This window comes from Acipenser ruthenus, chromosome 1 (genome assembly GCF_902713425.1).
Source record: "Acipenser ruthenus chromosome 1, fAciRut3.2 maternal haplotype, whole genome shotgun sequence".
Classification (NCBI taxonomy): domain Eukaryota; kingdom Metazoa; phylum Chordata; class Actinopteri; order Acipenseriformes; family Acipenseridae; genus Acipenser; species Acipenser ruthenus.
In genome coordinates, this window is record NC_081189.1 from 111,127,764 (window position 1) to 111,154,577 (window position 26,814).

A 26,814-nucleotide genomic window follows, 5' to 3' on the forward strand; every position below is an offset into this window, starting at 1 on the left:
AAATCATGGAATCGTTTTGTTTAACAAAATTTAATCTAAATTTTTGACTCATCAAAGTAGCCACCTTTTGCAGATATAACAGCCAAACACACTCGTGGCATTCTTTCTACAATGGAAATCAAATATTGTTCGGAAAGTTCTTCCCAACATTGTTGCAGAAGTTCCCACAAATGTGTTGCACTTGTAGGTTGCTTTGCATTCACCCTTCTGTCCAGTTCATCCCAAACCAGCTCGATGGGGTTTAAGTCTGGAGACTGTGCTGGCCATTCCATGATTTGAAGCCTACCGTCTTGTTCTTTTCTTCTAAGGTAGTTCTGACATAGCCTGGAGGTATGTTTTGGGTCATTATCTTGCTGTAGGATGAACCCCTGACCAACTAGACGTATACCAGAGGGTATTGCATGGCGCTGCAAAATGCTGTGGTAGCAGTTTTGGTTCAGGGTGCCACTCACTCTGTGCAAGTCGCCGACTCTGGATCCAGCAAAAGAGACCGAGACCATCAGGCTTACTCCTCCATGTTTGACAGTTGGTGTCACACACCGAGGAACCATCCTTTCGCCTACTCGACGGCGTACAAAAACCCTGCATGATGAACCGAAGATTTCAAATTTTGATTCATCTGTCCATAAGACCTTCTTCCAGTCTTCAGTAGTCCACCGGCGGTGCTTCATGGCCCAGGCAAGCCTCTTTTTCTTATTTTGCCATCTTAGCAATGGCTTTCTTACTGCACCTCGACCTGTCAAACCTGCAGCTCGAAGTCTTCTCTTCACAGTTGAAACTGAGACTTGCTTACTTCGACCAGTGTTAAGCTGTTGTCCTGTGAGCTGCCCATCACGCAAGCTGTTGACTCTCATAAACTTGTCTTCTGATTCTGTTGTGGCTTTGGGTCTGCCAGACCTCTTCCTGTCAGAGTTTCCTCCAGTTTCCAAGTGCCTTGGCTTTCTTTGCAATTTCTCTAAAGGAAAGACCTACACTTTTAAGGGTTATAATGGTCTGTCTGTCTAACTTTGTTAATTGCCTTTTTCTCGCCATTATGAGAGCAATATACTACTTCCTGCAGTACAATACTGTCCAAATAATGCTTAAGAGGGTGTAGTAACACAGTCTGTTCCAACACTGCTTTTATACAGACAGAGGGTTTGTAAGTAGTCAGCAAAAGTTGGGACATCTGTAGGAATTGATAGCATCAACTTTCAAGGCTTAATTTACGTCCATTGCTGCAGAACAGCTGTAAGTTGTTAACCCATTACTTGTTCCCTGAAAAGGGCCTTTTTGTATAACTCTGAAATGTACATTATTTTTCAGTTTTTGGTAACCTAAACTTTTTTTTTTAACCTCTGGCAGTTTACCGCTTACCTTTGTACCATTTCAGGTTATTCACTGGACTTGAACTGCTTAAATTTCAATAAAAACTGGAAAAATGGGGGTGTTCTAAAACTTTTGACCGGTAGTGTATATATATAATTAGGATTCCTAAGTGCCATAATTCCAAACACTGCAACAGAAGCGCTAGCAATCCATGCCCTATAATGTTTGGTTTTGTTTAAATCATTTTTGCATTATTTTCCTGTGACTACACACAGCTTGAAGAAAAGCAAGGTTAGGTAACAGAAGCAAAGCAACAGCAGGGAGCTTCAAGTTGGAAACTGTTTTTTTTAAACACTTTATTCTTAAGAGAAATCTCCCATATTGTTGTACTTTGACAATACTGCTGAGGGATGGCACCCATGATGTGGATGTCTAACTGTTGCTGGGACAAATTGTTTTCCAAGTACATCTTAGACAACTCTCAGCCGCTCTTAAATAACATGTGTGTGAATTTATATATATATAATTAGGTTTTGTAGATGCCATAATATAAGCATAATCAAAACAGGTTCAAAGACCAAACACAGAGAGGATTTCCAATACAGGTTGCTAACCAAATAGGAATCATAATAGTTACTTGGAACATGCACTGGAGCTCCACTAGTTTCCTCGATAATCTGTTCCTGTTCCATTTAAGAAAAAGCTTTTTCACTGGCCACTGGCTTGAAATTGAAATCACCTTGAGACTGTTATGAGGCAACATGATGAGTGCAGAAACTAGAGCACATGCATAGTGCACTCAAAGTCTCTGTCATCTTACCCATTAAAAACAAATTATGAACAACTTTACTTTCAACAAAAATATATAACCGACCCATTATGTGGTGCTAGTTCTGCAGCATTGGTTTCAAAATGAGGAACATTAAGTGAAAAAAAGATCTTCTGTTATAATTACTTTCCAGGGAACAGTAGTATACTTTCATTTCAGCATACACTATTGGCACCAATTAATGTACTAAAAAAACAGCAATACTAAATTTACCATATTAAAAAAAGAAAAGGTATTTGTCAGGCTCTAAGTTTCAGAATGGCATTAAGAATTTGTTACTCCGATGGTGAAAAAAAAAGTTTCAAGGATGGACAAGCATACCAAAACGTTTTGTTGGTTGCGCAGAAGTAGTTCTTCAATTAGAATTTACTCTCTGCAACAAACTGAAGATTCGGGGAAGAAGGTATTTCAAGTGAAGTCCAACAGTCTTTGTTCTTCAGGACTCCACAGTTGAAACCGGTATTCTGCAGTTAATTGTATTTGTTCTGTAGCTCGTTGAAAATTATTTGTGTTGTATCCAATGATGAATTACAGGGCATCATTCCATTTCATGGGTTAAGCAATGCAACAGGAAGAAGGGTTCAAGTTTCTCTTGCAAGAGCAAAAAAGTGAATGCAAGTTAACATGCCACTACATTATTTTACACCAACTCAAGAGATTTTTGCACAGTGATTAACTTAGTTAAAACATTTAATTTCTTGTTGCCTTATTAGACAAGTGGCTCAGTATAGGGAGGATCACAGAACATTGCTAATTTGTCATATTAAGACTTCCTGAAATAAAAGGGAATCCTGAATTGGATGACCCACACTGGTTTTATGCTTTAATTTCTGTGTGGCATGAAGTAACAATCGTTATTTTGCGGCAACATTTTAGTTCATGTTTTTTTGCAACCAAACTCCCACGAGACTGCACCTTCACATACTGAACTTATTTCAAAGTGGCTTATAACTCTAAATGTCACATTATGGCAAATGATGTTGCACATACCAAATACAGGTCACTTCAAAGGCTATGATATTAAAAATATATATATTGGATTTGTATTAAAGGCTATTATGGTACACATAGGTTTATTTTTCAGTGGCTCACATAATACAGTAATATATCACTTTCCATTTAGAGTAACATTTATTTTTTGAGCCAAGATTATGTTTGAAACTTGTCCTTCACAATTGCAAAGGGAAAGTGCAAGAGGACCAGCATTAGTATAGTATCACTGCCACAGTGCAACCATCAAGTATGCAGCTGAGGCCTCAAACCAATGCCCATGGAACAGATTCAGCGCTCCATTATATTATGTTTAAAATACTTCAAATGACCTGTGGTATAGTGATGTCCTAACAAGCAACACGAAATAAAAATGTCTTCGTTGATAAATTCGTAAGAAACCACATGCAGATTGGACGTGTCAACAAGTTTATTTAAAAATAAAACACAAATAAAACAAATATATTTATATTTACAGAAATAGCATTAAAATAGAATATGTAAAATAGAGTATATACACCAGTTAAAGGTTTTTAATTCCTCCTATGAACTTTATACAGGAAAATGGTTAATTCATTTCTATAAAATGGTTAATTCATTTCTATCTTCCTCTCTTGTCCTTGATGCTGAAATGAAGAACCAATGGAGGTGACTAAAAAACAAAAACAAACTATTAGTGGAATATTGATGGAAAATAGCAGGTTTGAGAACACAGTCATGGTGTCTTTGTAAATCAGTAACTGGACTTGAAAATGTTTAATGACTCAAAACCCTCCCAAACCATCAGGTCACAGTACCGCAAGTTAACTAGGCCTACATTGGATAAAATACATCGGATTAAAACTCAACGAGTTAAAAGGCCATGTAATGTCTCCATACCTTGCCAAACCAACGTGAAAGCCATAGCTGCTTCATAGTCATATGATCAGGCAATGACTCGTTATTGAATAATATCTGTACCTGCAGATAAAAATAAAATACAAATAAAACAATAAGATGGGGTAAAACAAACTCTTTTCTACTAGGTCAAAACATTTGTTTTTGGAAAAATGTTATAAAATAATGTATTTGTTGATGCTAACTGCAAGGTTAATGTATAACACAATATCTTTGGAATACATTTACTGCACTAAAAGTTAAAATATTGTGCAAACAGCATCATCTGTTATGAAGCTGTGCTAACAGTACAATTATACATCATAGAATTCTCTGCTAGGCCTGATCTCTTTTCATTTGGGTTTTATGCCATTTAAAATATGAAGGATTTTAAAAAAAGATTACATTTTTAATGTACGATTTGAAAAGACAATGCAGCATCGGGACTGATACTACTACTTCCCATACCTGATGTCGGTCTACATGGAGTTTGTGACAAAGGACCCGCTTTAGGTGCCTAACTTCTGCCCTTGAAGAACACCTGACATATTTCTGCTACAAAGTAGGAAATAAATAAATACATTAATAAAAATAATACAATTTAACACAGTGGGAGAATTACAACTGGGCATTCCACCAAACCAAAACAGAAAGTAGGAAAAACTCTTAACATAATTAACAGGTAAGAAATAAAGGTTCCATCAATAGAAAAGAGTGCAAGAACAACAAAAAATCTATAATAAACTGCTATGATATTTTACAAGTACAGCAGGATCCATCCTAATTCACAAGCTTTTCATTTGAAGCAGTCTTTCTACCTGCCCCTTTTGAAGATCAATCCCCTTGATCCCAGCTTAATTCTCTCTCTGCCCTTATCTCAATCTTTACCACTTTCTGACTGGCATATCCTAACTAAATGCCATGGTTTTGACAAACAATAATTTTTGGTTGGCAAAATTGCCACCTGATGTGCTACTTACACTGTGGCCCATAGGGGGCGCAATGCACCTATAATTTATAATTATGGGAAACATTAACCACAGTGGAAGTTGTGACAATGTGGGGCACATCACATGTACAAAATCTCAGTGCTCTGTGACCAATACATTTGCCTTTATAACACCTCTGAGCATTTTAGGAATTTAGCTTCAAATAACAAAATGTTGTATTCAAACAAGTAGGCAAAGCTGCTTGCTAGCTACCATTTTACTTAATAGTTTATTAAATTTGAAATGTTCACCTACCTATCTTTATATTACAGCAGTATTGATCAACTCACAATACTATAACTTCAGTTCTCTCAGTAAAATATTGTAAAGACTTATTTGCAACCAAAATATTTGGCGAATCATACACATAAACCTTATTTTGTTCTAGAAATGTTGGCAAAATGTTGAAAAACACATAATAAAAGGCTTGCAAACATTTATGACTTTACAGTAGTCTGTTAATGGCCCTGTGTAGATTGTGGGCAAGCAAGCATCAGTGAAATGTTGCTGATGTTATTTACTCTATTTTAACCGCCAGTCAGCTTGCCTGGAGAAAGCGGCAGCATCCTTCCAACATGGGAATAATTACATTTACTGCAAAAAGCTGCATAACACCAAATTCAATAAACTCCCATCAGCTGGAGTCCGTTGCTACAATAATTCCTGACCTCTCCTCACCCTCCCTGGCTTCAGAATAACTGCTGACTTTGTATCTATTTGCTGTTAAATATGTTTTTGATTTACTACCTGTTTGGTCACCATGCTCCATGGCTGTGTCCCCCAACAATGAAAATGTGTACAAGTTAATGAGAACTGACCTCCCCAGGGAACAGCTGAGTTCAGTGGACATGGTGCTGTAGCACTGTGCAATATTGCAAGAACAAAACAGCTGCATTGGCTTCGAGAGAAACCTTCCCTTCCTGGATCTTAAATTACATCACCTGGGGTTTTCATTAAACGATCACAAAAACAGCTTTCTTGGCAAATGTTTTTTTATTTAAGTTTACAAAAGAGAAAACGTGATTTGTTTTGGGTAATTTGCAATTTGATTACAAAGGATAAAACAAATGTTTCATATTTTGTATTATAAATGGCAACTTTAAGCCATCAAAGTCATTTCCAAGGATAAAAAGGTTGCTGTCCTTTGGTATTACTTCACCAGGAAAACTGTACACACATCTGGAAATCATTCACTAGTAGTTGGCTACTTCAGAATGCATTTTAATATACAAGGTTCAGTGTAAGTGTGTTATATTTATGTAATGCTGCACTTTGCTTTGTGTGTATTTGTTTATATACAGTCCCATTTTCATTGTTCAAGAGTTTTGTTGTTTGTTTGTCTGCTTTTGGGTTTAAAAAAAAAAAAACACAAAAAGAAATAATGCTAATTTCTGCTGCTAAGACCCAAACAAGCAATATTGCCAAAACACAAAACCGACACTAGCAGATGGCATGTTTAATACTGCCAGTTCCTTACACACTCACAATTCATATTTTTGCAGAGATCAGAACTATTTCTTAGGTTCAAGACTACAGACACAGAAACCTAAACTGCAATTGGAAACTATCCAATTTATAATAATGATATACAATATATTAAAACAGCAGTTATACATTTTGGGACACATTAGTTTTTTTTCATCTGTGGAAAGTACTAAACACACAAGCTTGTGGAACAATTCATAGGCTAATAATGAAGTAGATAAATGTAGTTATACAGAAAAGCAATGCATTTGGAACTTTGATCTAAATCAGTAACCTTTTCTATCAAACACTTTGAATGTATTTTTGATATAGTATGAGAATTGTGTCTGTAACTGAGGTGTTTACAGTGAACCCTGCTGGCATAAATTGAGAATGTTTACACTAACCCTGCCAGATATTGTAAATCAGTTTACATCAACAGCATCTTTATTTATCAAGTACACTATAGCAAACAATTCAGTTAAGTGATTAAATAGACATTGATGAAAAAGGAGAAGCCAGTCTTTATGGTTTTTGTTAACAAATTAACCCTTGGATGAATGCATTACCTATTATATCTGTTACTAGAAGTTCAGTATATAAATAAAATGTTAATTTGTAGAATTCTTGTTTTAGAAAATCAAGTTTAGGACTACACCCCAGGTAGGCAACTATTGCAAAATGGTAAAGAAACCAAAGTTATCTTTGTAAAAAGTCTTACCTGAAGAGTGAACTTGTTTTTGTCTTTTCCAACAGATGAGCTACAAAAGAAAAACATAAATAAATAAAAAATAACTTCCTATACAACAGTAAACTAGAAATGGGAGTTTGTGAACAAAAACAAATCATTCCCAGGGCCATAATCAAAGGGACATGTCCTATCAGAGCAAATGGTTTATAAACATAAGGTAAAATGAAAATGTGAAAAAGATCTATATCATTGATATGTCCACAGGTTAAAACAACAGTGAGATGGAAAAGTAATTGACTTGGACTTATGTCAAAATGTGTTGCCTGTATATAAATAGTTCCAGAAGTTAAACAGTGTTGTAATGAAAGGGTTAAGTTTTAGTGGCAATGGAGTTGTTCGATTTTGCCTGAGTTTCATACACTTAAAATATGAATGATGGTTTATGAGGCATTAGCAGTTGTAGAAGCAGGAGTATTTGCAAATCCATACAAGCTGACCTCACGAGATGCATAATGACTATTTTCTGCCTCCTTCTATATTCAACTTTATATCTAGATTTAGTAATTCTTAAATCGCCAAGTCTTTCAAACAGGCTATTAAAAACTTAAATCATTTTGGTTTTGTAAGTTTTTAACTGTTAACACTATGTAACACAATTTTTGTTCCTGGGTAGTAAGTGTTATTTCCTAATTGCTTATGCCTCAAAAGTATAGAAAATGGCTATTATCTCCAACAAACTTTGCTTTTGTGACCAGGACAGTGATATTTTGAAATTTACCTATTTCCAATGAGAAAACGGGCAAATCTGTGTCTCTTTGTTCACATAAAGTCAGAAAAAAACATATGAATCCAAATTAACATGTATTTATACTAAAGTAATACAAAAATGACTACAAAAGATTTAGAAGTGAGTAGTTTTTCGAGATTTACGATTATACTGTAAATCACTTTCACGAATCAGCCCCCAAATGTAGTCTCCCATCATGTTCTCGTTATACTGTCCTTGGTAGCGGCGTTCAAAGTCCAGTATATCCTGGTGGAAGCGCTCGCCTTGCTCCTCCAAGTACGCTCCCATGTTCTCCTTGAATTTATCAAAATGAGCATCAAGGATATGGACTTTGAGGGACATCCTACAGCCCATTGTGCCGTAGTTCTTCACCAGAGTCTCAACCAGCTCCACATAGTTTTCGGCCTTGTGATTGCCCAGGAAGCCCCGAACCACTGCGACAAAGCTGTTCCAAGCCGCTTTCTCCTTACTAGTTAGCTTCTTGGGGATTTCATTGCACTCCAGGATCTTCTTTATCTGTGGTCCGACGAAGACACCGGCTTTGACCTTTTCCTCAGACAGCTTGGGGAAGAAGTCTTCAAGGTACTTGAAGGCTGCCGACTCCTTATCTAGAGCTCTGACAAATTGTTTCATAAGGCCCAATTTGATGTGCAGTGGTGGCATCAGCACCTCCCGGGGTTCCACCAGTGGCTCCCACTTGACGTTGTTCCTCCCCACAGAGAACTCGGTCCGCTGTGGCCAGTCCCGCCTGTGGTAGTGCTCCTTGGTGTCCCTGCTGTCCCAAAGGCAAAGATAGCAGGGAAACTTGGTAAAACCGCCTTGGAGACCCATCAGGAATGCCACCATTTTGAAGTCTCAAAATGCGTCTGCCGGATGCTTGCAGCCTCTTGATGCCATCTCAGAAAAATGCAGATATGTATCCACTTAGGCAGCTGGAACTAAACTGAACTGGTGGGCTTAAGGCCTTCATCCAGAACTCTGCTGCCCGCCTGGTGTTCTCTCTGCCTCGCTTCGCCCACTCTACTCCACTACTCCGCTCGCTCCACTGGCTCCCGATCACCGCTCGCATCCAGTTCAAGACTCTTGTACTAGCCTACAGATGCCTTGACCAGACTGCACCCAGCTACCTCCAGACCCTCATCTCTCCCTACACCCCCACTCGACCTCTCCGCTCCGCCTGCACTAGAAGACTAGCTCTACCTCCGCTACGCTCCCCTGCCTCCAGAGCCCGCTCCTTCTCTACCCTTGCTCCGCAGTGGTGGAATGACCTTCCTACAGATGTCAGGACTGCCCAGTCCCTGACCACATTCCAGCGCCTCCTTAAGACTCACCTCTTCAAACAGCACCTGTAGAACTCCTCTGTTTGTATCCTGGGACACTATCACCCTTCATGTAAATGTGCTTTATTTTGCTCTTATCTGCCCCCTATTTTACTGCATTTAATCCTGTACTTCAGAATACTGTAATCTGCCAAGTGTTTAACCTGTAGTACTTTGTATTTAATCATATCCTGATGTAACTATCACTATTTAATCATATCCTGATGTAACTATCACTATTATCTGCTGTATTATTGAATTGTGGTTTGTCACACTTGTACTTTGCTTGAACAAAAGTTATTGTATTTCTTGCTCTTATTGTATTACTTGTATTGTAACACTTGAAATGTATTTGCTTACGATTGTAAGTCGCCCTGGATAAGGGCGTCTGCTAAGAAATAAATAATGTATTTATACTACTATTTATATTACTGGAAAGTTCTAGAAGTTACTCCAAGTTTACTCAGCACTGAATCTTTTGCTTGAACAAAAGTTATTGTATTTCTTGCTCTTATTGTATTACTTGTATTGTAACACTTGAAATGTATTTGCTTACGATTGTAAGTCGCCCTGGATAAGAGCGTCTGCTAAGAAATAAATAATAATAAATCGATCTGGAATGTTCCGGAAAATAGGTAAATTTCAAAATATCACTGTCCTGGTCACAGAAGCAAAGTTTGTGGGGAATAATAGCCATGTTCTATACTTTTGAGGCATAAGCAATTAGGAAATAACACTTACTACCCAGGAACCAAAAAAAAAAAAAAAAAAAAAATTGTTACACGGTGTAATCAAACACAAAGTAAAATCTAGTTTACTATATATTGTTGCTCAATCTGTAAATACACAGTAGTAGTGGGGAGTTTATCACCTCAGAGCTAAATGACTCATGCTTTTAAAGTACTTGAAGTGGATTTTGGAAAAGTCCATTAAAATGCTGATTAATAAAGTTAAACAGAAAACAGGTCAGAACAAGGACCTGAGCATTAGGCATTGTAGACTAGACACCTCAAAGTACCTGCCAAGATCAATGTCCTTTGTGATAGGTGTTAAAATAAAAAGCAATCACACAATAACCTGGGCATTAAATGACCTTTTAGCTCAACCACTTAACTGAGTTGTGTTGTTCCTTTGTAAAGTTCAACCTGCAGATTCTGCCAGTGTTTTAAGAATGTAACAAATCCAAAGTGATTGTTCTTCAAAATTATTAATCGACTGCAGTTGCAGCACAGCCGACTCACACCCGCTGGATTGAGAGAGGAGTTTATTCTGAGACAAGAAAGTCAATAGATAATTTATTCTCTTTCCTGTAACAGCTATTGATTGTCAAGGCTTATTTTTTGGTGCTGTTCGATGTAATCAAGAAAGTAATCATTGTGGACAGCAGTGTTATTTCAGTTGTAACTTTTATTTAAGTTTCTATTTCAATTCTATTTTTTTCTTTCCCTCAATTTCAGTTGCAGTTTCAGTTTTGATACGGATGTTCTTAACCATTTCTATTTCAATTTTCGTTTTAACGATCATTTCTATTTCAATTTTCGTTTTGTGATAATTTCTGTTTCAGTTTCAGTTTTCACTCTAAACCAATCGTGGGCCCTGTACAGGTATTAAGTGAAGTGCTCCAAAATATTGTCCCTAGTTGTTAGTGCTGTTAGAAAGCAACAGTTTCTGATTCATCTTCAGAAACACTCTTTGTTCCAGAGATGTATCCATCCGATTCCTTCGTCCAGATGATAGCTGTCCACACACAGAGAAAATCCTCTCTACAAATGCTTGGGATGCAGGGGCTGCAAGAAAATCTTCAGCAACTGGTGCAAGCCTTGGATACACAATCTCCGTATTTTGCCAAAATTTCAAAGGAGTCTCAGTCTCACAGCATACTTTGCCTTGCTTCAGTTCGGAGATATATGTGGAAAGTTCAGTATGTGCACTTCCTGCATTGCCAGTGGTATTGCCTGATGTTGGAGTGAGTTCAGCCCCAACCTTGGAAGCCAAAAACTTGACCCTCTTTAACACAGTTCCTTCAGCACTAGCACTGGTAGCGCATTGGGGGTTGACACTGGACTTTTGTTGTAGTGACACTGAAGGACTGCTGTAGTGTGCAGCATGCTGAAGGACACAAGACCTGGCTGCTTTCATGAGGCTTTCCATCTCTGTTGTGAAAACTGCAAAGGCAACAGTTGGGTCCATCAGGCAAGCTGCTGCAGGTGTGGCATCAAAATCTGCTGCTTGAGGGTTCAGTAAACAAGCAAAGCGTTCACGAAGTGACTTCAGCATAATTTGATCAAGTGGTTTTGAGATGACTGATGACTGTAAGTGTGCTTCTAGATTCAACAGGCAGGGCACAACTTCAGACAGAGACTGGCTATCAGTCTGGAGCTGATCTGTATGTACTGCAAATGGTTCAAACAACTTCACAAGTTGCTCCAGTTTGGACCAATCACTGGTGAGCAAGGTGTCGATGCCAAGCTCATCAAGAACTTGGTTCAAAACAATCTTGGTCTCCAGAAGTCTCTTCATCATGTTCAGAGTACTATTCCAACGTGTCACACAGTCTTTAATTAGTGTTTTGCCACACTTATAAATCATTTTTTCAGTGGCCACTGAAGATTTACGTACAGTATTCACCAGGCTTCTAGCTCTGCTAATTACATTTACAGTACTGGGATGTTTGAAGGCATCCTTCAGAGTGAGCTGCAGGGTATGTGCCAGACATGGCATCCTTGTGTACTTAGACAGATCAGCATCTTGAAATAAGTCTTCTTCAGCTGAATCCATACCTGTAAAAATACAGGTGAATTGAACACTGCTAAATTGAAAATCTACTTGGGAAGTAATTACAAAGTATTAAAAAAATACTATACAGTACATGTTGTTGTTTTTTTTTGTCACAGTGATTTTAAAATATATATGTAGAACTCTAGAAATTATCAGCAATTTAACCTGCCCAAAAGGGCTTTAAGACGACACTCAGTTTGTTAGAAACAAATATATAGATTGTAAAAGGGAACAAAACAATTTTCACCGTGCAAAAACACGTTTAACACAGACCATTATTATTATTTTTTTAACTGATGTTAATGCAATATTTAAAAAATCTATCTGTACGAAACTAAACATAATCACAATCAGTGAGGTTTAAATTACAATCAAAGACCAGGCAGTAGTTTTTGAATAGGTTGTGGAGATCGTTTTAAATGTCACACTTGGGGAGGTAGTGGAGTTAAAAACAAAAACGCATATATAACAGGATTTGTAGCTAGCTAATAGGAGTAGTATGAACCATAGCAAAAATCACAGTAATGTATATGTTTAATCTGTCAAAGTTATTAATTATGGGCACATCGATGTAAAACAAATTTCAGTTAAAAACACACTTAATTACAAATATTACTTACCGGTATCAGAGCCTTGATCCGCGCTGCTTGCATCGCTGTCATCAGGCTCGTCTTCAGAGTTTTCAGCATATTCCACTGCTTTTTCAGTAGCCTCACAAACCTTGCCACTTTGCGCCAGTATCTTAATGGCTTTCACAATGTTGGCGCCATTATCTGTGACGATCAGTAGTACCTTTTCCTCTGTAATGTCCCAGGTAGTGAGTGTGTGTTCAATACATTTAGCAATCACCTCTCCTGTATGTGGGTGAGAAATTCGATGTAGGTTGATAAAAACATGTTGAGCTTCTTTTGCAGATGGATTGTAGAAGCAGGCAGAAATTCCCATGTAGGAGGCTGTCAGACCTTTCTTGCTCCATCCATCAATACATAGGGTTACTTTGCGAGTTGTTTGCAGCATCTGTTTTACAAGTGTCGTTGCACTGTCCATTCTTTGCGCAAGCTGACTGGTAACTCTGCCAGAACCTGGGACCTTGAACTTCGGGTCGAGTACCCCACAGAACTTTTTAAAGGCTGGTTGTTCGCATAATCTAGTTGGCAGGCCAGTCTCGACAAACAAACTGACCAACGCATCTTCCCGTTTTGAGTATTCAACTGACCCAATTCCCCACACCTCTGCTCTTTTAAAGCACGATGCGAGTGTCTGTTGTGATCCAGATGAAACGGAGGTACTCTGAACAGATTTTCTTTTTCCGATTTGAGCCTGCTTTCTGTTTGTGTCCCTTTTTGTCACTTCTTCGAACACCTCTTTGTGACAGCTGTTAAGATGTGTTTTTAGGTTGGTGGAATTCTTTCCTTTAAGCTCCACTCCACATATAGTAGGCCTACTGTTGGTACTGTCTCCTTCACAGAGCATTAAAACAAGACATTTGCTCGTATCTTCGATACTACTATATTTAAAGTAGTCCCAAACAGAGCTTTCGCGCTTACGTCCAGCATGTGTTGTTGGTGTATGCACACTCATATTAAAATGAAATGCTAAGAACGTTTTTTTTATTATTATTTCTGTAGCTACCGCGTGTAACTGAATTCCTTACTCATAACACAACCGCTTACTCGCTAAGGAAGTGTGTCTAATACAACAGCCAATCGCATTTAATTGTGTTCACTGATGCAAAAAAATAACCCAATGAGAAACAGGCTTTACTTTTAAGATGAAAATAGAGAACATTATATTACAGCTAGCTTGCAACTGAAACGGGAAAAAAAATCTGAATTATTATTATTATTTCTATTGCGTTTTAGTTTCAAACTTTTCTATTTAAGTTTTATTTTCGTTTTTGAGCTCATTTTCGTTTCAGTTTTTATTACCGTTAACGGAATAATTTATGTTCCGTTTTTGTCCGTTTCAGTTTTAGTTTTCGTTAACGATAATAACTTTGGTGGACAGCTTGTAAGAGTCAGTGAAGCATGGTTAGTGCCTCTTCCAGAATTACTCACAGTGGACCTCGATAGAGCACATTGCATTCTTTTTTTTTTGGTAGGTAAAAGACTGAGGTATTACTATAGAAAATAAAGCAGTCCTGGTGGCATAGGGTAAGATGAATGGCATCTATCATTATAATGGTTTGTAAACAGGATAGTCTAGTCACCTTTACTCCAATCAGAAAGGACCACTAAACAATAAAGTTAATCTGAGCAAATTCTACACAGTAGTTTCTAGCTATATCTCACCTGATACGGCTCTCTTAATGTAATGTAGCAACTCCAACAGGTCATCACTGAGTACAACTGAATAACCAGATATTGTGGCAGCCGTCAGCTTATTCTGGAGAACAGTAGTTTCATGCAAATACTCATCCACAAGCTTTCATATTTTTATTCACATTTTATTTCTTGAGATAGAAGAACCTGGTACAAACACACAAAGGTTCCCTTCCACAGCATAGCACAGCCAGTCCACCGATTCAAAGCAAATGCTAGCTATAACCAGAGGACGTACCAAGTGGATGTGCTGTTATAAAAACATGGGCTTGTCACTAACAAAACTCATCTCCTTATACACTCAATATGCCCTTTAGTTATGTGCAACAACATGAAGTATAGAATTTAGCTTTCTAAAACAGTGACCTAATATTCACCTGGAACATGTGTCAGAATTACCTTCAGCACCATCTGGCACAGATGCCTGATAGATACAGTGGCTCTCAAGTGTGTTCACCCCCCCTTGCACGTTCCCACATTTTATTGTGTTACAACATGGACTCAAAATGGATTTAATTAGGAGTTTTTGCCACTGATCAACACAAAAAGTCCATAATGTCAAAGTGAAAAATAAAATCTACAAATTGTTCTAAATTAATTACAAATATAAAACAGAAAATAATGGATTGCATAAGTATTTACCCCCTTTGCTATGACACACCTAAATAAGCTCTAGTGCAACCAATTGTCTTTAGAAGTCACATAATTAGTTGAATGGAGTCCACCTGTGTGCAATTAAGGTGTTTCACATGATTTCAGGTTAAATACACCTGTCTTTGGGAGGTCCCACAGTTGGTTAGTACATTTCCTAACAAAAACTACATCATGAAGACGAAGGAACATTCAAAGCAAATCCGGAATAAGATTCTTCAAAAGCACCATTCAGGGGTAGGATATAAGAACATTTCCAAAGCATTGAATATCACCCGGAGCACAGTAAAGTCCATTATTAAGAAACTGAGAGAATATGGCACAACTGTGACTCTGTCTAGAACAGGCCGTCCTCAAAAACTGAGTACCTGAGCTGGGAGACATACAGCATATGTTGCATACAGCAACAATAGCCCGGGTGCTTCACAAAACTGGCCTTTATGGAAGAGTGGCAAAAAGAAAGCCATAGTTGAAAAAAACTCACATCAAATCTCGAGTTTGCCAGAAGGCATGTGGGAGACTCTGAGACCAAGTGGAAGAAGATTCTATGGTCTGATGAGACCAAAATAGAGCTTTTTGGCCTCAACGCTAAGCGCTATGTTTGGCGCATCATCCTGAGAACACCATCCCTACCGTGAAACATGGTGGTGGCAGCATCATGCTATGGGGATGCTTCTCTGCGTCAGGGCCTGGAAAGCTCGTGAAGATAGAGGGCAAAATGGATGCAGCAAAGTACAGAGAAATCCTGGAGGAAAACCTGCTGAAGTCTGCAAGAGACCTGGGACTTGGGAGAAGATTAATCTTCCAGCAGGACAATGACCCCAAACATACAGCCAAAGCCACACTGGAGTGGCTTAAAAACAAAAAGGTCAATGTCCTGGAGTGGCCCAGTCAAAGCCCGGACCTCAATCCAATTGAGAATATGTGGAAAGAGTTTAAAATTGCTGTTCACCAAAGGTCCCCATCCAACTTGACGGCGCTTGAGCAATTTTGCAAAGAATGGGCAAAAATTGCAGTGTCCAGATGTGCAAGGCTGGTAGAGACTTATCCAAATAGACTCATGGCTGTAATTGCTGCCAAAGGTGCCTCTACCAAATACTGACTCAAGGGGGTGAATACTTATGCAATCAATTATTTTCTGTTTTGTATTTGTTGTTAATTTGGAACAATTTGTAGATTTTATTTTTCACTTTGACATTATGGACTTTTTTTGTGTTGATCAGTGGCAAAAACTCCTAATTAAATCCATTTTGATTCCACGTTGTAACGCAATAAAATGTGGAAAAGTCCAAGGGGTGTGAATACTTTTGAGAGCCACTGTACATTTAAACATATCATTTACACTCAACAGCTTGTTTGTACAGTACATCATTCTGTATCATTAAACAATTTAAGGGGGTCGAGCAAACCCCCTTGGTCCACTTGAGCAGGAATAACCCTATACTTTATTTCATTGACTATTTAAATCAAGGGTGCCCAAAGAGTGGCCTGACAACCCCTTTAACGAGGCCCGCAGTGTTTCTCCAATTGAATATGTGGCCTGCAATGAACAGAGCAGCTGCCAAGCACATGATTTACAGCAGCCTTTACAGAAGAGGTGCCCAAAGCAGCTTGTTGATATTAAGCAGCATGCAGTCAGGCAGGACAGCAGGATTACGTAGTAACCCGCATAATATATGAATCAACATCAACATCCGAAGAATCCGACCCTTCCTCACCAACTATGCTACCCAGCTCCTGGTCCAGGCCCTGGTACTCTCCCGCCTAGACTACTGCAACTCCCTCCTGGCTGGCCTCCCTGCGTCCGCCACCCGTCCGCTCCAGCTCATCCAGAACTCTGCTGCCCGCCTGGTGTTCTCTCTGTCTCGCCCACGCTACTCCACTCGATCCACTGGCTCCCGATCACCGCTCGCATAATAATAATAATAATAATAATAATAATAATAATAATAATAATAATAATAATGAATATATTTTTGCACGTACTCCACATGAACACTAATAACAGACTAACTCAGCGGATTTCTACGTGCATGCCAGTTTGGGAGAGAGTGAACTAAAAAAAGAAGAGTTTAGAACATTTCAAGACCAATGGACAGAGAAATATTTTGTAATTGCACAGAAGATGGAGAGTTTTTCCCTCCTCAAACAGTCCATTGGAGTCATGAAAGAAGACTAATGTTAAACGCCACTATGAAACAAAACATGCAGCATATGATCAATACGCGGGTGAGCAGAGAGTCTTTGCAAGGAATTAACAACACAGCAATATTGTTTTCTAAAATAATGACATCATTTACTCTTCTTTAAAGTTTTAGATACAATTGATTATTGTTGAGGCGGTGGATATGGCATTGTTTATTTGCGATAACTCAACCCTAGCCAGAGACAACTTACTTGACTGGAAATGTAGAATACCCATCACCTCAATAGTAAATCGATTGTAGATTAAAAGGAGCATAAAAAACAGTTTTTTTTTTGTTCAGTCCACCCCACATACCGTGCGCGCAGATGGTAATGATAATCTTCACAATTTATTGAATAACTTGTTATAGTCACTGACAACATGAATAAATAACACTGATTTAATTTTACAATTTATTGAATTGGCTGTTACTGTCACTGGCACAGTTAATAAAATGCCAAGATTTTTTTTTTGATGCATTAAATTGACTTATCAACAATAGTAATATAGTAAATTATTTGTACTGAATTGAGTGTTATTGTCACTGGCAACAGGAATAAATGCTAATGCCATGGGTTAATGTTTCTACAAGTCATTGACAGAGGGAGTAAATACTAAGAAACGGTTTACATTTATTAAGTTTGTAATTTATTAAGCTGAAATATTGAAATAGCTAGCAACACAACAGACCTGTCAACTCTACCTTATTTGCCGGGACTCTCCCGTTTTTTTGAACACTTCTTCCAGACAACTGCCAGGACAGATTTCCCCCTGTAATTTGCTCTAAACTCTACTGTTAAACCCCTTTGTCAGCAAACCTTTCATTTCTGCAAAACAGTCTGTGGTTACCAATCCTAGTCTGTACCTAGCAGGGTTTAGGACCCAGGGGAGCCCTGTGGCAGGCATGCATTCAGTGCGTGAGGCAAGATCACATACTTGACCATCTTGATGGCTTCGTGTGCGATCAGCCCTCCCGGTAAAAAAAAGAAAAATATTGATGCAAAATTTCAAGCTTCTTGGACAACAACATAGTCTCACATAATCCTAAGCAACGTTGGAAAAAAGGCATATTTTTTGTAAACTATGCAGGACTGATTTTAATGGTGGGACATGGAAGCAAGAATTATGTTTGTGGTAACAAACAAAAACACCAAAAAAGCCAGCGACGTTCAGAAAAACAGTACTTCAATTAAAAACATATTTTGTTTTCAAAGGAAAAACGGATATCAAGAAAGTAAAACAGTGCCGAGAAAAAGTATTTGCCCCGTCTGATTTTCTGCATTTTTGCATATTTTTGACACTGAATGTTATCAGATCTTCAACCAAAACCTAATATTAGACAAAATGGACCGAGTGAACAAATAACACAAACATTTGATACATATTTCATTTATTAAAGAAAGTTATGCAACACCCAATGGCCCTGTGTGAAAAAGTAATCGCCCCCTTAGACTCAAAAACTGGTTACGCCACCTTTAGCAGCAATAACTGCAACCAAACGCTTCCTGTAGTTATTGATTAGTCTCTCACAGCGCCGTGGAGGAATTTTGGCCCACTCCTCCATGAAGAACTGCTTCAATTTAGTGACGTGTGGGTTTTTGAGCATGACCTGCTCGTTTCAGGTCCTGCCACAACATCTCTATGGGGTTTAGGTCTGGACTTCAGCCATTCTGATGTAGACTTGCTTGTGTGTTTCGGATCATTGTCTTGCTGCATTTCCCAGCTGCGCTTCAGCTTCAGCTCACGGATGGATGGCCTGACATTCTCCTGTAGAATTCTCTGATACAGAGCAGAATTCATGGTTCCTTCAATGATGGCAAGGCGTCCAGGTCCTGATGTAGCAAAGCATCCCCAAACCACGATACTACCACCACCATGCTTGACCACTGGTATGAGGTTCTTACTGTGGAATGCAGTGTTTGGTTTTCGCCAGACATAATGGGGCCCATGTCGGCCAAAAAGTTCCACTTTTGACTCACCTGTCCATAGAACATTGTTCCAGGACTCTTGAGGATTATCCAGGTGCTTTTTGGCAAACTTGAGATGAGCATTCATGTTCTTAGTGAGCAATGGTTTCCGCCTTGCTACTCTGCCATGAATCCCATTTTTGCCCAGTGTCTTTCTGATGGTGGAGTCATGAACACTGACCTTAGCCGAGGCGAGAGAGGCCTGCAGATCCCTGGATGTTGTTCTAGGGTTCTTTGTGACTTCCTGGACGATTTTACGCCTTGCTCTTGGAGAGATTTTGGCAGGACGGCTAATCCTGGGAAAATCCACTACTGTCCCAAACTTAGACTGTGGTTCAGTGGAGCCCCAGAGCCTTAGAAATGGCTTTGTAACCCTTTCCAGACTGATAGGCATCAACAACTTTTTTCCGGAGGTCTTCAGGAATTTCTTTTGTTTGTGGCATGATGTGCCTCTAGAACCTGTGTGCTGACAACTTCACTCTGATGGTAAGGGCCAAAGTTAGTCAGATTTATATTGGGCAGGGCTGGCCCAAATCAGGCCTGGTTGTTAACCAAAGTACTCAAACAGCTGACCCTAATTATCCCTTTAATTGGGTTGAGTTAACTAGGGGGGGCAATAACTTTTTCAAAGCTGAAGATTGCATGTTTGATTACCTTGCACACCAAACAAATGAAAGCAGCACCAAAGTTTGGTGTCATTTTTTCTCTCAGATTCCCTCTATATATTAGTACAACCCACAAAAAAATCTGACCAAATACAACGTGAAAAATGTGCAAAAATGCAGAAAATCAGACAGGGGGCAAATACTTTTTCATGGCACTGTATGTAAAGACCTTTACATGTTGTGACTAGTTCAGCAAATCTGTAGCAGACATGTTCCCAGACTCACAAATTGCAAAGTATTCTGCAGGAAAGTCTAAAAGTCATACAAATAGTGAAAGGCTTTTCTATTACAATTTCAGCATGAACATTGCTTTAGAAATTGAGATTGATAACATGTGTTTATATACAGCAATAATGTGTGCACTTAAAATTAAAGATAGTTGACAAAGAAGTGTTACTGACAGTGGTATTAGTAATCCGCCACATACGTGCAGTGTAATGAATAACGTTGCAATATCATGTTGTTGTGCATGTTGGCTTTTTTTTATTATTTCTTTTTTATGGACTTATAGAATTGATTTTTTTTTTCTTGTTATAAAGTAGGTGCCATAGCTCGTCCTTTAGGATTGTTGTGTGATGAAATTAACAACGCCAACTGAGTATGCTTTGCTGTCATGCAAAATCAACTACAGTGTATCTGTTTACAAAGTTTTGGCTGCTGCTAAATCAGCCACCTACAACTACAGTACCAGAACAACCACAGGAGCCAACAGAGATTTTGATTGTGAAGCATGCCATGATATTTTTTCCTTTTTAAAAGCATAGAAGGAGCACTGTATCAGTCTATCATTCTACCAAGTAATAAAATTGAATAGTTGTATGCCTTTGTCTTATGTAGGTATTCACTTCAATTCAGGCCACTAATATTTCAGTTTACAAAAGCTCCCTTATTTTGAAAACTCAATGTTGACAGGTATGCAAAGAAATGCACTTGAAAAGGGTACTTGAAATTTGCAATCCATGCAATTTGGTCACATTGCGGCCCACGGTCCCACAGTAGCCTTGCAATGCAGCCCTCTGCACTGTAAACTTTGGGCACCCCTGATTTAAATAAATACAAACTGTAGTGGTCCTTAATAACAATGAACAACAAGAACGATGACAGAAATGGATTCCACTTACCTTTGTCTTTCTAAACAAAGTGAAATTTGTTCATCGTATCTGTAGTAATGGGCTTTTGAGTGATCAAAGCTGGTGTAGGGCAACCCTGCTGGGTCTGGTACTGCATCTGGGAAAATATGAAGTGTTCATTTCTTTACACCGTCATTAATACCCATCAAACGATGCGATTATGAAAAGCAATCCAAAAATCAAAATTACATACCTTCATTTGTTGGCTGAATAACTCTGTCTAAGCCACGGGACTGGTAGAACTCTCGAATCCTTTTTTCTTCATCTGTTCAATAAAAATATACAAGCTCCTAAAATTCTTTGGTAAATCAGTTCTCTTAGAGCAGCCTAATTGTACTGGCTAGTGAATGCCTTCATTGCCTGTCTGCGTGGTTAATATTATTTTTACCGGATTTTGTGGCTTTGCCTATAGTACTGCAGAGATTTCAAACCTGGCCATTGCCATTATTAGCAAGACTGGTAATGTGGTATACATTATCGGTATACATACTCTCCTGCAATCCTGGCACCAATTTGTAGACAATATCTTGCATCACCCTGTCCAGCTTCAGGTTCAGCAGTGGCTGGGTTTCATGGATTTTGATGTTGCACATCGGGCAATACTTGCTGGTCTGAAGGTATTTCACTATACAGCTCTTACAGACTGCAAAAAAACAAGCAAAAAGTGTAATGAAGGTAGAAGAAAAACAAATGTTATTCCATCTCCTAAAACCACTACCAAAAACTACAGTGTACTGACCCTCTCCTCCCCTTTGACGTCAGGCTGAGCTGTCAGAAGACATTAGTTTGGGGTTGCTTTGTTGGGCTGACAAAACTTGTAACTGATGAATGATTTAAAAGGTTTTACGCAGTTAACATTATAGTTGGAAAGGTCGGAAATTAGCAGTAGGCGAGGACTTATTTATTTATTTTTTTGTCTATTTATCTATTGTAAATTGATGCAAATAAATACATACATAAGTAAACCCCAACCCGATTTACCCTTTATGGAGGAATTGAAAGGAGGATCAGATTTCTAAGAACATTTGTAATATTAAACTGGTAACAATTATATCTACATTGTGTTTGTTTTGTTTTTAAGAAAATAGAAAGTAATTCTTGGCATCCAGGACAATTCAGATTTATTTAGTCTTTTATGAATTTTGGACAAATACAAAGTTTTTCTTCCATGAGCTTTTAGTTTATATTAAAGGAGTAATCGGTAGAAGGAATTACTGACACATTACATTTTCTTTTTCCTTGGACTAGGTACACCACCTTCTGGCAGAAATTCGTATTTAAGAAAGTATGTTCAAAACATGTACACCCTCCATGTATCAGTACTATTTATTATTTATTGATCTGTGAGAAAACAATTCTTGTTTCCCTTTGTCATGTCTCAGTATCATTTAACAAAATGATAAATTAGAGAAAATATTGTATTACAGTCAAATGTAATTCAGTGCATAAAAAATAACAGACTGCTATAAAATGTGTATCAGAAAATATCAGTCTACCAGCATTACTTAAGTGACTCTACATTTAATAATAAGTTAATTGTTCAAATAAAATGAATTTCATTTCAAGGTCCAGGAATTATTAAAATGTTTTACAGTTTGGAGTACTAGGCTAAATATATATGAATATAGTCATGACGCATACAGGACTCCCCTCCCACCATAGGATAATACTTACATGTGTGCAAACACTCTGTTATGGTTGTGGCATCAATGTAGTAGCCAGCACACAGGTAGCAGACAATATGTTCATTCAGGTCTTTGATTTTCACTTTTACTTCTTCCTGCAATGAAACCACCACCACATTTAACCCTGGTATTCCACATTAAATATGCTCTGGAAAACTACATGCAGTAGAAACAAATGCTCACACAGGGAAGGACTGTACTTATAATTATCAGGCTTACAGACCACTAATTTACAATTTATTATGTCAAAAAGAAAAGGTAGATTCAAAATCTAAATGCAGTATTCCACAGGGGACACATTTAAGCCCACTTCTCTGGGCTTCAGATAACGAAACTAAACCCCTTTCACACAGACAAGTTATAATCGCTCACAACCTGCAATGATGAGGCATTCTGGTCAGTGGGAAGGTGGTTCAGACAGCACTGAACCGTTTAATTAACTGTGTGAAATGACTGTATACTGGACGTATTGGGTCTTTTGTTGGTGTTACACACTTTAATTTTTTTTTTTTCAAATACAATGGCTGATCAAAAACGAGGTAGTAATTGGAGTCCGGAATACATTAAGGAATTATTAACTTAACGTGCTGACAAGGAGGTCAAATTCACAAATAGAAGGGACGGTGCATGATGCTGTAATCTATGGGCGAATCGCTGTTGCCATGAAAATTATCTGTTGATTGTCAAATTTGAAAGTTGTACTCTCATGATCCCTTTGGCTCTGTGAAACTTGGCTTATGACGGTATTATACCGGCATAGATTGCGCAATTTCGTGCTGTGTGAATGGGTATTTTAAAGAATTTATTAAACGTCTCAGACGGCTCAGTAGCGGCATTTGTGTGTGAAAGGGTTAGTACAGCAAGTATCTGAACTGTTAATGACTAGAGATGTCCTTTGATATTGTTACTTGAAATAGCTATTTTAGATACTGTATATATAGTTAGTAGACAGTGTTCTGTCAATTTAAATTACAAAATAGTTACATGTATGGTTTAGATTAAAACATGTTGTTGTTTTAATATCAGCCATAAAAAGTATTACCATTCTCATGTAATAATATAAAAAGGTAAAGAAATTGATTTATTTTACATTTTATTACAGCGTATATATCTTGTTAACTACAAACCCGACAAACACGGTCAGACAATAAAGGAGTCATGTGTCGAGTGTTACATCAGTTATTGTGCCTCTAATTGAGAAACACAGAATTTAACCAATGCTACTTCTACTATCACTTCCATAACTTTCTACCCCAGAAACTGATGCCCGGCTCTCCTGAACAAACACCTGACCGCAGAATGCTTTAGCTGCTCTCACTATTGTCATCTACATGCTCATTCATAAGCCTACAGCTGAAGACACTTTGTAGACCAGACAATAAGTCTTTGTCAGATTATTTTGTGTCAATAAACAAAGGCCAGTTTCTCAGTAAAGTAGACTTTACAAAAGGCTATGCACACATAAAAACAAAAGGGAATTATATTTTACAATTTAACATAACTGCTGGACATATTATTGAATTTAAGCACAATGTTCGTGGTGATAGGCTGCATCCCCAAGCACTACGGCAACTATGGAAATTAAAAATGCTATACTGTAGCAATTTTGACAACTACCAATACCTACTGTGTCACTTTTTATGGGAAATAAATCTAGGTAGTAATTTACCGTATATTGATTAGTGGCAATATTTGGGCTCTACTGAACTTGTGGGGCAGACATACTCCCTGATTAAAAACATTCAATATTACATGACATATGGGTTATTAATAAGACCGCCTTAAACTGGGTGTTAAGATCAATAAACTAATGTAATGCAAACATTGCTATATAACGTTTTATAGTACGGTATTCAGTTGGCTGCTAGATTCGTGTCTAAATAATCCACAGAGGTACAGTGCATCAACAATGATTAGCACTATATTACAATTTCTAATCGCTTAGCTGCAATTGCTTAAAACTATGTGACCGGACACATTTTACAGTATTTTGACAAAGTTACAACAAAAAAAAAAGAATGAAAATACTTTAAACTAAAATACACGACATAAATTTACACAAGGCGAAGTCTGTGGTGTAGTGTGCCTGTGGGAGGCATGTTTCTATGGAACACCCAAGAACACATCGTGGACCACCAAGTGACCCCGCTCTTGAATGCAAAGCTTACGTAACAATTAACCGTGTAATGAAGCTTTTAAAATAACTGACCATTTGCTTTAGTTTACGCTTTTCGTTAACGTTTTCGATTATGCTTCGACCTCTCTGTCTTTGAAGAGACGGATTCAACGACTGGATTAGCAACCAAGTCGCCCACAAAGATAATCACGCAGTGTTTCGAGATAGTCCCTCAGATTTATTTTCAAGACTCTATGACGAAAATAAATAACCCACTGATGGTATTTTGTATTATTATTAATTACCTTTTATTAATACTATATTATAGATTTAGCTAAATATACAGCACGGGTACCGTCAAAGCATGTCCAAACAGAACAGACTCTTTTCAAGTCGAGTGAGTTACAGTGGCGTTTATATCTGTACAGTGACAATTTACATCCTTACACTTCCTATTGAGTTATAATGTTTGAATTGGTGTTCATTTCTGAAACAAAACAAATCAAAGTATTTGAACTTCAGTCAAAGAACACAGTTAGCTGATAAAAACTAGGAGGAACTTCAAAATACCACCTACTCTCCCACTCACGCCTGCGCAACAACACAACCCCGCTTTCCTGTCCATGGCTGCTCCGACACAACAGAACCACACGCCGTCATTCCCGCTATTTATTCACCTACGGCGGTTCGGTTCTAAAATTCTGAACCGGACCGGCCACTTGGGCGGGGGGGGGGGGGGACCGGTACTGTCTTCCACTAACCTCATTCCGTAACGGGTCAAGCTTGTACACTGACTGCAGCTGATTCCTCAGGCGCATAGCTATCGCCATTGGTCCCTGTACCGCCATCTTGGGCACTTTGGCTCACTTCCGGATCAGAACTATGTTGTCATAACAACCAGAGCCAACGACAGAGGAGAAAACAGGAGATGTAAACCGGAGTAAAGTTTCACTTTCATCTGAGGGTTTTTTTTTTTTTTTTTTTTTTTTGCAGTATTATTTATTCCATGAATCGATTGACAGATGTTACCCGAGCACTGCTAAGTTTGTGAAAGTTATTCAAAGCAGTAATTTACAGTTTCAACATTTGCTATTTTCCATTTATTGAGAACCCACATTTTGTTTTAAGTCCAGTTGCCGTAAGTTAGCGTTCACAAATATTAAATCATATTCTTGTCGACAGCCTATTTGTAATTTACTGCACTGCAGTTTTTTCGAGTTTCTTAAATTAAATGAGTCATTCAAGTTATACAGTGCGTTCACGGAGATCAAAGAAGATCATTGGCTGAATTGGTCAGATTCTGCGCAGAATGATCTCCGTGAACACACCCATTATACTTGAACATAACTGTTTCATTACATACAGTACATAAAATGATTGATTATACTTTTTATGTAATTTAGTTAAAGGAGTGTCTACTGGCCCCGCAGGTGCGGTGAAATAATTCAAATTCAAAGTGCTTTATTAGCATGACCGATATTAAGTATTGCCAAAGCATTGATGATAATTGTCTCTGGCACTACTGCCGCAGCATATTTTGTATCCAATCATAGACCACATTTTCGTCCAATCACAGACCTTCATTGTATGGCGCTTAGCGTTGTTGGTTTTTCCAAATGCTGTTGCTTTAACTTTCAGATGATGAAATAGGAATGGAGGACGCTTCTTTAGTTTTCGTGAATTTAGCAGTTTTGATACATAAAACGCAGAATCACATTCAGTCTGGAGTGTTGATAAATCAACAACGGTAGAAGCACAAAATACAAAACTCAAGAAAAAACAAGCTGATGTTGAAAAATGTCCCTTTGCACGTCAGGTTTGTCTGCGTTCTCCATGGCAAGCCAAAACCAAGAGGAAAAAGAGCACACGAGGTTACAGTACAGAATCATTATAATATGTATTAATTATATTGTTGTTATTAGATATGAAATAGTGAGGATGTGTACAATTTAAGAGTGACTACAGGCCTGCTGCTTTTAATTGTTTATCACTTTTGAACTTGGTAGAGGGCATTAAAGATATATCATAACTTGTTTGATTCTGTTTTCTGGTTAAGTTAAATG

General features: G+C 38.1%; 1 protein-coding gene across 4 annotated transcripts; it reads right to left on the reverse strand.

Moving 5' to 3' along the window:
• Positions 1-3,543: 3,543 nt before the first annotated feature.
• LOC117420671 (polycomb group RING finger protein 1) lies at positions 3,544-25,654 on the reverse strand. Of its 4 annotated transcripts, none has more exons than XM_059034036.1 (9): positions 25,513-25,654; positions 22,625-22,730; positions 21,441-21,593; positions 21,144-21,215; positions 20,942-21,047; positions 7,178-7,217; positions 4,472-4,555; positions 4,007-4,087; positions 3,544-3,779 (listed from the first exon to the last, which is right to left on the reverse strand). In XM_059034036.1, exons 1-9 carry the CDS (start codon positions 25,597-25,599, stop codon positions 3,729-3,731), a joined length of 780 nt encoding a protein of 259 aa, XP_058890019.1. In that variant the 5' UTR covers positions 25,600-25,654; the 3' UTR covers positions 3,544-3,728. The 4 variants fall into 4 exon arrangements, with proteins under 4 accessions (XP_058890019.1, XP_033890085.1, XP_058890021.1 ...); XM_034034194.2 differs by having other exon boundaries at positions 4,472-4,558; positions 25,513-25,652; XM_059034038.1 differs by lacking the exon at positions 25,513-25,654 and adding an exon at positions 25,329-25,406 and having other exon boundaries at positions 4,472-4,558.
• Between the last annotated feature and the right edge of the window lie 1,160 nt (positions 25,655-26,814).

Excerpts from the sequence above, each read along its gene's own strand:
- LOC117420671 (XM_034034194.2), bottom strand. The coding sequence starts at position 25,599 with ATGGCGGTACAGGGACCAATGGCGATAGCTATGCGCCTGAGGAATCAG. Across the intron at positions 22,731-25,512 it reads TTGACCCGTTACGGAATGAG|GAAGAAGTAAAAGTGAAAAT; the intron begins GTTAGTGGAAGA and ends GTTTCATTGCAG. Across the intron at positions 7,218-20,941 it reads CTTTGTTTAGAAAGACAAAG|CTCATCTGTTGGAAAAGACA; the intron begins GTAAGTGGAATC and ends TTTCTTTTGTAG.